At 29.7% G+C, this 11,858-nt stretch overlaps 2 protein-coding genes across 2 annotated transcripts; both read right to left on the reverse strand.

Moving 5' to 3' along the window:
- Positions 1–292: 292 nt before the first annotated feature.
- On the reverse strand, positions 293–3,937 carry LOC8281712 (2-oxoglutarate-dependent dioxygenase 19). Its single transcript, XM_002513941.4, has 4 exons — positions 3,416–3,937; positions 3,050–3,285; positions 1,141–1,468; positions 293–632 (listed from the first exon to the last, which is right to left on the reverse strand). The coding sequence occupies exons 1-4, from the start codon at positions 3,626–3,628 to the stop codon at positions 399–401; spliced, it is 1,011 nt and encodes a 336-aa protein (XP_002513987.1). The 5' UTR covers positions 3,629–3,937; the 3' UTR covers positions 293–398.
- Positions 3,938–9,011: 5,074 nt separating this feature from the next.
- Positions 9,012–11,444, reverse strand: LOC8281711 (RING-H2 finger protein ATL11). The gene has a single exon (XM_002513940.4). It carries the CDS (start codon positions 11,144–11,146, stop codon positions 9,836–9,838), a length of 1,311 nt encoding a protein of 436 aa, XP_002513986.2. The 5' UTR covers positions 11,147–11,444; the 3' UTR covers positions 9,012–9,835.
- Between the last annotated feature and the right edge of the window lie 414 nt (positions 11,445–11,858).

Here is an 11,858-nt window from a genome sequence, read left to right on the forward strand (position 1 = left end):
ATACCTTTCTTTTGTCCTTTGAGAAGATAATTATCGAGTAATCTGGGAGAATCAGCACTATCATATTTTTTCTATTATTTGGGATGATTAAAATCGCTATTTCTAATTTTATTGTTTGGGTTGGTTTTTTATTTACATTGTAGAAGAATAATATTGTAACCTCTGTAAATTGCAACACAACAAAATTTTGCTCCATGAAAAGGAGCAATGTAAAAGCAGGTGAGCTGCGCTTTCCTGCTGGGGTTTGCAGCCAAACCATTAGTTTACATAAAAAGTACAGGAACAACAACGATCATGCAATACTTTCCAGTAACATAAAACAGCGTCAACTTATTCTCCAATTTTCACAATTAACAGTCAATAGAGGACAGGGGGGAATTATATTGAGAAATTATTGATCATATCCGAATGCTATCTAAACAAGACTTTCCCTGAAGTTGACGGCTTTGTTGAAGCTCCAAGTACTCCCTGAACTTGATTGCAAGATGTGCTGGAGGATTAGACAGCTCTTCTGCAGGACTTATAACAGTCTCGAGTGGTGGCCCGTGAGCTGTTCCTATAGAAATTCTAGTCGCTTTGCTGTTTACCACTGCTCGATGCACCACACTCTTATACTTACCTTTGGTGAGTATCTGCATTATGGCAATTACAAGTTTTTTTTTTTTTTTTCTTAATTTAATTGCTTAAAGCAAGATTGATTAACTATACAGCACAATAATGCAAAACTGACAGTCTAAAAGATGAGAATCTACAAAACTGATTTTTATTAATATTAACAATTTAAAAGGTGAAAAAAACATTGAATGTATCTAAAAATACTAAAAAAAAATGAAATACATATTACTTATTTTATACAAAAATATATTTGTCATTTAAATGTAAAAACATCAAATCATTAGGTTTTTTTTTTTTTTAACTTTACCCTTTTATATATACATATGTAGTATGAATGAAATTTAGTTTTTTAAATCTGTAAAAATAAGGAGTTCAAATCTTGAGATATTAGAAAAAATAAAGGGAAAAAAAGAAAAATTATAAAAGTCAGATTAATTTCTGTCAATTCTTCTGAAGTAGTTGTGCATGCGAATGAAACCTTGGATAACTAGACACAGAAAACACTAGCTAAGAGAAAGTGATTACCTCCATATGATCACCAATATTGACAATAAAGGAGTCAAGCAAGGGAGTGATAGGAACCCACTTTCCGTGGTGCATAACTTGAAGTCCTTGAAGTCCGTTCTGGATGAGTAGAGTAATGAGGCCATAATCAGAATGAGGAGGCAATCCCATTGCAATATCTGGCTGGGGACATGGTGGGTAAAGATTTGCGACCAACATCTGCGATCCCATTTCCACATTCGTTTTCTTTATGATGTAGTTTTCTTCCAATCCTAAGCTTTTTGAAATCCCTTTTAGCAATTCATTTGCCACTTCTCTAGTTTTTCTGCAATACTCCTCAAGAACTTTGCTGTATGCAAAATAAGGATGCATGCATGTAGTATTAAGATGTGAAATCGTACTCTTATATATGTTAACCGTGCAGATTAAAGAAAAAAAGAATATAATGTAGCAACCTAGCTAGGCATAAAAGAGAAGGGGGTGGAGAATTCTTTTCAACATTCTACTTAGGCCTACTAGCTTGTACGGGCTTTTCCAAAAGGGTTTAAAAGAAACAAGATGTTCATTTATAAATATCTTATGTGACCACATACTAAGAAAAACTAGTGGAGAATTTAGTTTATGAATATCTTAAAGAGAAAGAAAATGATTTCACAATACATTTATAGAAAAACACTGCTGATGTTACAGATTTTATTTAATACATATCGTCTTAAAAAGAGAATATTAAATTGCATAAGTTATATATGTACCTAAAAATATATTTAACGATAAATTATAATTTTAATGGACATTTAACACACTAACAGCAACTGTTAATAAAATTCTATCAAATGGTTTAATTTATCAGCCACCAGCTAGCAGTTATCAGCCATTAGCTAACAGCTGCATTGATCAATTGAATTAAATAGGCCCTTAATCATAATCTGCTCCTTTATATTAACTCTATTTTAAAACTTTTTCTTATTAGCTGATTTGATTTTTGTTATTTGGACACTATTATTCTTATTAAAACTTATTAATAATAATTTACTATAAGTTGATCTTATATAATTATATTTTTAGATTTTATAAAAAAGTTTTAAACGATTTAATTACCAACTATCAATTATCATTTATCAGCAGCCAGTTACCAAACAAACCAATCAGATATTAAGACAATCATTCTTCAAACTAGTATCTTAGAATCTAATGATACAGTGAAGTACGTACTGATAACTATATATAATCTTAAAAAGAAATTCGAGTCCTTCAAAGCTTCGAGGTATGCTTCGGAAGTTTTTTTTTTTTTTTTTTTTAAAAGAAAAAACCTCTTGCATATTTACCATCAATCCTACTATCCTATGAACCCCATATTTCTTGGGAAAATCAGAGCTTGTAAATGCAAAAAGCCGATAGTTAAATTTATAATAATTAATTAAATATTTATAATAATTAATTAAATATTTATAATAATTAATTAAATATCTATAATAAAAATACAAGTCTCAGAAAAATGAGATAATTTACAAAGAAATAACTTTTTAATTAATAATTTTATAGATCTATTCATGATATTATTACACTTATACCATTATCTAGAAGAATTATAACAACCTAGTCAACAAAAGCACAAAAGTTAAATCTTTCATTAAATTCCTTTTACCTGTAGAATCTTTTTTCTTTATCAGATTTTACCTGTAGAATTTGAATGTGCAATTTTCTGATCTAAATCTAGAAATTTCTTACTGCTTAATTACGTCTCTTTGAAATAAAATCTTAAGCAAGCAAGAAACAGCGAATTCTATTGACAAGAGGCATTATTCTTCTAGCAACTTTTCTTTTGGTACTTTGAATTCCTGGAGATGGGAAGTGACAAAAAGAGACGAAACAACCAATAAATCTTCAATTACTATACATATATATATACATAGAGAGAAAGGGTATGCACCTGAAGCCAGCAGGGTTTCGAGGAGAGACGAAATGGGGATGGACAAGGATCTTAAGATAATCTCTCCATAATAATGCCTTGTCTTCTGTGACGTTGAAGCTTGTACCATATCTTATGGGATCAATCGGTTCCTTTCCAGCATACTCTTGCTTTTCCTCTTCCGTCAGGTTAAAAAAACTTTCAATAGATTCTATCATCTCATCTCTTACTTTCTTGGGCACTCCATGATTGATCACCTATATATACACCTAATTAACGTCATGCACGACAGCATCAATGGCTTTTTTTTTTCTTTTTCTGGTGTTCCAATGCAAACATAGACAGAATAAAGCAGCATATCAAGAATAAGAATTCTTAGTATCTTACCATGAAGAATCCCCATTCCTGACAGGCATTCCCGATGTCTTGGATAACCTTGGAATGTTCTTCAGGAGTACCAGAAGTGAGAAGGGAGAAATCTATAATGGGAATTGTCTCTTCATCAAAAGATATGCATTCATCAGACTTTCTTTTGTAGGCATACTTGGAGGGAACATTGTCTAAACAACCTGAATCAAGTAGCCCTTTCACACTAAACATTTTTTAGCTCAGGGACAAGCAAGTTAGATATAGGTTTATTATTGATTACTATAATGAGCTGATCATCTTATTCATATATATATATATATATATATAAAGGAAGCACACATTTGGGTCCACTTTCCCAGCAGTGGCTGTGATTAAAAGCTGCCATGGGTCTTTCTTGGATACATTATTTGAGGTTATGTAAACATAGCCAAAGAAATGGTGTATAATGATTTGAAAAAAAATTATTGCTCACCATCTGTAGGAATATGAACCGACTTGCAGAGTGTTTATATTCGAGTAGTCTTAATTTTGCAGTCTTTTGTTGATGTTCCATCTCTAAAGTGATTTCCAACTTTTTATTTTTCTTGGGGATATCTCATTCTTCAACAATAAAGCCCTATTATCTGTGTTATTTAAAGAGTCGGAGTGCAAAATAGTAATAACTCGGTAATACCTGTCATTACAACTCACTTTTTATGGCTCACATACTAATTTTTTTGACTATTTGCATTCAATACTCAATTAATTAATTAATTTAATTTAATTATATATTATTAACTTACGATTTGGACCAAAAATAATTATGGTGACAGCAATAATTTAGTTGGTAAGCACAGTACTAGTGGTCCAATAGGTCAGGGACCCGATGTCTATGTACGGGTATAAGAGTTTAAATGCAGACAACTAATTCTATGTCAATAAAAAAAAAAAATAAAAACATATTTTTGAACAATCATACTTCTTTTTAAGAGAAGACGATGGTATGGCTTCTGAGGGATGACTATAAAGTATATGCTTATTTAATTTTTCACTTAATTGTATTTGCATAAAATAACTTCAATTTCTTTTTCAATTACCTAATTTCAAGTTAGATAGTATTTTGGTTTTTAAAAAAATATTAGATAGTACTTTAAACCAAATAATTTAAGTCTAGCTGCCTCTTTCTTTTTTTGTCTTTTTTATATTTTTTATTAAAATTTTATTTTTTGATCTATCATCGATCAATTTTATATCGGAGGTGGTTTCTATTTTTTTGTTATTCATTAATTTTAATAAATAGATATTAATATTTTTTAGAAATTTTATGGTCTTACATTATGAGAGTGTTGAGTTCTTTTTCTATATGAGCTTTATGGTTTCCATTAGAGGAGTGTTAGGCCTTGCTCTACAAGAGTGGTAAAGAAGAAAAAAAGTTCAATTTGATATTCAAACAATTGGACTCGTCAAAAAATACTTATAAAGTTGATATGTGATTTAGTGTCATTAAGTAGAGCATTTTTCTCACATAATGGTAATCTACTTTTTCATCAACACGAGCAATGATTGTTATAAATAAATATGTTTATATGTATTTTTTAATATTTGATATTTTTTTTATATCAAAATTATTTGTTAATTTTTATTAATAAAATATTTATATTTTTTATCAAAAAAGAAAGTTAAATAGTATTTTAGTTACTTCCGCGAGTGTCTCTAATTATTAAAAAAATGACATAAAAATTAATGTCACTAAATTATCTAATTTCATGGAAAATGGTAACCGAATTAAGTGATTAAAATGAAATAACTTAAAACTATGTAGGTCGATCTCACAAGGAATTGTAGAGTATATATTATAAAGACCAACTATCACACAAAATACTGAAAATAAATATAAACACTCTAAGCAATGTTTTAAGAATAATCTTTAGTTTAATAAAAGAAATTAAATAATCAGAAAATAATTATGCAACTAGAATGATTAATATAAACTATATGATAAAACATCATTTAGTCTAGCTTTTACTTAATAATCCTCTTAATTTCCTTAAGCCTTAATTTAACAAATGAGATAGTGATGTGCCTTTTTTCCTAAGTCACTCAAGTTAATGATGCAACTTAAGTTTTTTATACTAACATAGATTAAAGTAAAAATGATGTTTCTAATACTTTTAACCTAAAGATTTTCATAACACATATTACTACTAAATTGATATGATGATCAACCAATAATAATAGATGAAACTAATGAACATATGAAGGCAAAGAAATCATTCATTAAACTCAAAATATATGAGGTTCATACATGAGTAAAAAGCCAAACGAAACACTTATTGGGACTTAACCTAACATACTTAATCCAACGATCATTATAATTAAATAGGAAGATTTAAGATTCATAAAATAGAAAACTAAAACTCCCTCAAAGTTCAAAGACTATTCAAGGAATGAAGAAGATTGGTCCTCTTTTTCCACATCTGCGAAAAGCTTCTCTGATTCTTCAAAGAATGATGAAACACAAGCTAGCTGGATGTAAAAGATGATGAACTTTCAAAATTTCTGCAGAGAATAATAAAAATCTTCTCTAGAGAGATTCTTGGTAGTCGAAAAACTCCATGTTTTAATTAATCTCTACTCCTTGTAAAGATTTCCTTTTTAGAGTTTTTTTCTCAACACACAACTCTTATAATTTATCATTTACTGTCCGAAACAAACTAAACAAATCAAAAGATAATTATCCACTAATTACATAATAACTCCCTAAACCCCTCCTTCTTGGGTCTTAATAAATTATACTAGATCCAGACTATTAATAGCTCACGTATATGATTCTCAAACCTTTAATAGCCGCAGTCCAATTAATGTTAATTAGCATATTTTTAGCTCAAAATCTTCTTTTTTGCAATGATTTTCTGAATATAGACAAAAAAACCAAAATAAAATAAAATATATTTTTATATCATATTATATATAAAAATATATTATTAAAACTCTAAAATACTTTTAAATATCTATATACAATTTATATCCTTCATCACCCATATCTTATACGGTAATTATGGATTGTTGATTCGAATCCACACTACAAGTCTTATCTGGAATTCATATATGTGGATTAGCATAGCAGCTCACAACTTCTGAAACCATTATTCTCATCGGTGATGAATTAATTGTCCTTGGTTAAAAAATATGAGAAGCTGGGTACTTGTCCTAATATTAGGGTATCGTTGAAACATATAATATCTATATACGTGTGTGGTGATGGGATCTCTTGCCCAATCGCCAAAAAGAACAGAAAAGTATTGAAAGTCACCAGAGACGAGTGACGTGACTTATCATGTATCAGAATACGAAACTTTCTTGCTTCCGGTAGCTGGCAAATGTTTTCGGGTCTATTTCCACCGCTTCGGATTGAGCGTAATATGTCATTTATTTTAATTAAGTATTAATTTTTAATCTTAAAAATATCATATATATATATAATTAATATATTAATTAATAGAATATTTTTCTAATAAAACAATTATTATAAAAATAACATATTATATATTAATTATTATTATTAACATTAATTTATATAAATATCGTTAATATATTATTAATTATCTTAGAGCATTTTTAATATATTTTTTATAAATATTAATTTTTTTATTTTAAACAGTAATCTCAAAAATAAAATTTCAATAGAATTTTTATTTTTAAAAATATACAGTAAAAAGTTAATTTGACTATCTATATATGAAGAATTAAATTTTATTTTTTATTTTATATTTAATAAATATATTATAAATATTTAAATAATTAATTAATTAATATTTCTTTTTATCTTTTTAGCAAAATTTAATAATAACAAATTAAAACAGTAAATGCTTATGAAAAGAAAGAATAAAATATAAAAAGTCAAATGAATTGTTTTAAATAAATTTTTATTTATTATATGAAAATATTTTTTAATATGATTTATTATAGAAATTATATTTTTTAAAATAAAAATATCATTGAAAATATTATTAAATGATATATTATTATTTTTCTCTTTAAACTAATTGTTATTATATATATTTAATTTGATACATTGAATTTTATGTACATAAGTATTCTTGATAAAACAAATAATTTAAATTTTACAAATTAAAAATGGTCATACTAATGAGATAGAGACTAGACACTATTATTATTACGTACCAAGCATTTTTCCTATTCAATCAATTCGTTGTTGGTATTAGTAATAATGGTTGATAAAATCAGAAGCCATAAAATCGTTTTCTCGGTCGTGGCCCCCTCCATTTTCTTGCGCCAAAGGCTAGCAAATGTAGAAAATTACGTGCGAAACAGACTTGTCCTAGAATACCCACAATAATGGAACTCCTAATTCCTAATTTGTGGATAATATTCTTTTCCCCTAAATAATTTTCAAAACTTTTTCATAAAAGATCTTATTGATTTATGAAAAGAAAAAGTTATTCTCAATATTTTTTCTATATACACTAAAAAATAATTGATTAACACTTAGAGACCGGATATTTAAATCATACACGGACGGACTGTTTACTTGTAGAGAATTTTTTTCATTTTTATCTTTTAATTTTTAAGGAAAATGAAACTTTTTTATTTCATAGAAAATTTGTAAAATTTATAAAACATGTTTGCCTCATAAAAAATATATATTTTTCTATTTAGGTAATATTTTAAATATAAAGGGTAGACTTTGAATAAATAAAGTAATTTTTTTTTTGTTTTTATTTAAAAACAAGTCTTTTTATATAGAAAAAAATATAAAAAACATGTAAAACTTGTTCTCAAAATTTTTTCAAAATTTAGTTATAATTTTGAAAACATAAAATACTGTAAATTATTTTCATTTTAAAAAAATAGTACAAGTAAACACAAAGTTCTATTTTCTGTTTTCATTTAAAAAAATTTAGAAATCTAATATAGTTTTTTATAAGTAAACAAGCTAATAGTGTTTAATTGAAATTCATAAAATTTATAAAATTTATTTATAAAATTTAAAATAAATATATTTTACGTGAAATGAAAATTAATTTAGTATTTTACATAGCATAAAATTGGTTATAGTTAAATTAAATTTTAAAAAAATTAAAATAATTTAAATAAAATTTTAATTTAATAAGTCAATATATTTTATAATATAAAAATATATTTTTTATTTTATCTTTTTATCTCGTATCTTTTTTTTTGAATAACATGAGTTTTCTTTTATAGATTTTAACTAGTGATAACGTTGGTTAGGTCCAAAACCACAAACTTGGCAAGTGAGGATAAGCCCCATCTCTCATTTTTTAGTTTCTTATGTCGTTTATGAGATTTCAAAAATTATGATATTTTTTATTATGTTAAATTATTTCTTATTCAATTTTTTTCTTCTCTCATTTATGTGCTTTTTTTCTAAACCTTAATAGAAATTACTGAAATGTAAACAAGAAATACATGCACACTAATATTTTTTTCTTTATTCATTCTTTTGAATTTTTTATAAGCATTATTTGAAAAATTTAATTATTTTTATATTTATGATTTTTTAAGATATTCAGATTTGCAAAAAAAAAATATTAGAAAATAAATTCTTAAAAAATGCATAACGCATAGAACCAGTACTTTGACAAAAACAAAATATTGAACTGAATTTTACTATAATTGAATTCTTCTGTGAGCACAGAATGAATGCCATTGTTGTTATTTTAATTGCGTAAAATATGTGAACTAATCCTGCAATATCTAATAGAAATAAGATAAATAATGTCATTGCAGCTGCTAAGAGGCTAGTTACAGAAACAGGCAACGCGATATCAGGCCCTGGCTCAGAACTAGTGCAGTCGGGTGTCCTCTTGGCCCAAAGAGAGCAAAAGTAAAAGACAAGCAACTTCAAGCCATCAAGTAGAATTGGGTTGGGAAGACAGAGTCAGGTCCATTACCGCATCATCTCCTTATTCATGGTATCTGCTGTCTTTTCTTCTGTAACTGTAACTCTCTTGCTGCTGCTGCTGCTATTTCATTTTCTCTTGGTAGGAGAATTGGTAATGCAGTTGCTCATTCTTTAGCTAAAAAATGGCCTTAGGACACGAAGCCCTCGTCTTTCAGGGGCATAGGGTTCCAGACTCCATAGCTGGATATATATGTTACTGATGATTCGAAAACCACTAACTAAATAAAGCTAGAAGAACGTGTTTCACAGAAAAGATAATTAGTCGTGAAGAAAAACTGGACTAGTTAATGCTAGCACGTTCCTACTTAGTACTTATCCACCATCTTCATTAAACCACTTTGTATAACCAATTACATAATAGAAAATAGAAATTAGGCCTGCTAATTTTTGTAAAGAAAGAGTCAAGATCCAAATTAAGAATCTGTTGATTCACAAAAACAATAATTAAAAAACAGAATATATGTACACAATTGGTAAGAAAAAAACTCCCAAATATCAAAGCCGCCAAGCCCCTAAACTTGACTATATGATACGTCAGGATGAGGCCTTAGCTGGTCAGACGACCGTTCACCCACGTCGTTTTTACTGTGGTTTTTATCCGCATTGAGAAATAACTGATCAAATGGAGATTTTATAGATTTCAAGAAATTTTTTGGCGGAGTAGCATTCGCCTCATCGTTGCTACCTACTCCTTTCGAAGACTGAATGGAACCAGTTCTAGAAATAAAAGGCGGAGTCAATGTTAAACCTGAATGTTCGGGTCGGACTTCTTCGTCGAACCGTTCATAGAAATAAAAGTTTCTACCGCGCCAACCTCCTCCACTCCTACTTCTGTATCCTTTTTTGGAACTCGAAGCTCTAGGAAATGCCACGCAGCTCTTTGCACGGTTCAAGTGAGTGTTCAGTAACTGACTCCGCACGTCATCAGGTAATCTTAGAGTGAACCGGTCCAAATTTTCACCAGGTTGAACCAAAGAATGTCCGGTCGAGTGTGATCTTGGAAATAATCTAGCGAACCGCCACCCAGTTGACCATGATCGAGGTGGCCGATTCTGACTGGCTGTACTTAATGATATCACATCCGGAGATTGTTGATTTTGCACCTCTGGTCTACTTCTATCGTGATCATCAGAAACGCGAATTAGAACGCCGTTTTGTGTCTCATCATTGGGCCGTTCTTGGAGTTGGTCTGGTTCAACCGAGGTGTTGTTGGTGTTGTTCGGTTCAAAGAAACTAACCGAATCAAAAGCCAAATCACCTGGTTTAGGTACCAAATTAGCACGACAAACCGGACAAGTAGTATTAGAAGCGAGCCATGCATCGATGCAATCGGGATGAAAAACATGGCTGCACTTGGGGATTAAACGCAGCGTCTGATCATCTTCGAACTCATTTAAACAAACAGCACACTCGAGCGACTCCTTGCCGATTTTATGGCCTTTGACCGTGGAATAAAGAAACGTAGGAAACGTATTGATAACTTCCGGGTCAAGTCCCTGCTGCCTTCTCCGGGACCACCGTCCTCCGCCTCCAATAGGGGAGGCCGAAGGGTTGAAGTTGCTTCCTCGGCGATATCTCCGGTCAGCACACTGGCGAATATAAACGGAGAAAAACCCCATTACAAAGAAAGCACTAACGATAATAACCATAAGTATTGCAAGAGAAGGGTTAAAACTTGGGGCCGGAGCAAGCGGCTCAAGCGTAGGAGGAGTAGTACTTTCTTGCTGGGCTGAAGTAAACGGTGACGTATAAAGAATGAAGAGTAACTTAACGACCAGTAACCCATGATTGAGTCGGAGAAAAAAAGAGGTGTAGTTTATCATAGTTTGGAGATCAAGCGATGATTCTCATCAGCAAAATGGAACAGTCGGTTTCGTAACAGTAATGTGTTTTTAATGATTCAAATGGTTGCTAAAAGGAAAAGCAAAGAAAGATAAAAGACAGTATTAGCATTAACGGAAGAGAGGTGATGATTCTTATATGGTGATAATTAACAAATAAAGAAGAGAAACATAGTAATGGTAATAGAGAGAAGACGTGGGGTTTTGGGCCAAAGGAGGATATATTTTAGTTTGAGAGTGTTTGACTTTGAGTTTTGTTTGGGACCCAACACAGATAAGAAATATTTCAACGGAGGTGATGCTGGGCCTGGCAGGCAGCTATATAAGCAATAAAAGGGTTGCCATTATCGTGATGAAGATTTTGATCTAAAAGGGTAATTACACTATCAAGTCCATGACCATGATCACCTGCACTCTTAGTATTACTGCATATGGTTTGATTATTGTTTTTGTTTCTCAAGTGTGTATCATCCCATTTCGTATTGATGTTTGCTGAAGGATGCATCTTGGTTTATTCAGGTTGTCCGTGTTCGGGCAGAAATATTGTAAAATGGTAATACCCTTCCAATGCATATGATTTTAAAAATTCAAAATTAGATGCTATTTATATTAAATCATACCAATTATTATATTTATATTAATCTAATTTATTCAAACTCGTTTGTACCCTTTTTGTTATATCCTCTAGATTAAT

The sequence above is a fragment of the Ricinus communis genome, chromosome 2, assembly GCF_019578655.1.
Source record: "Ricinus communis isolate WT05 ecotype wild-type chromosome 2, ASM1957865v1, whole genome shotgun sequence".
Classification (NCBI taxonomy): Eukaryota; Viridiplantae; Streptophyta; class Magnoliopsida; order Malpighiales; family Euphorbiaceae; genus Ricinus; species Ricinus communis.

Coding starts and splice junctions, on each gene's coding strand:
- LOC8281711 (XM_002513940.4), bottom strand. CDS start 11,146: ATGATAAACTACACCTCTTTTTTTCTCCGACTCAATCATGGGTTACTG.
- LOC8281712 (XM_002513941.4), bottom strand. CDS start 3,628: ATGTTTAGTGTGAAAGGGCTACTTGATTCAGGTTGTTTAGACAATGTT. Junction 3,286..3,415: donor AGGAATGGGGATTCTTCATG/GTAAGATACTAA, acceptor GTGTATATATAG/GTGATCAATCATGGAGTGCC. Junction 1,469..3,049: donor CGAAACCCTGCTGGCTTCAG/GTGCATACCCTT, acceptor TTTTGCATACAG/CAAAGTTCTTGAGGAGTATT.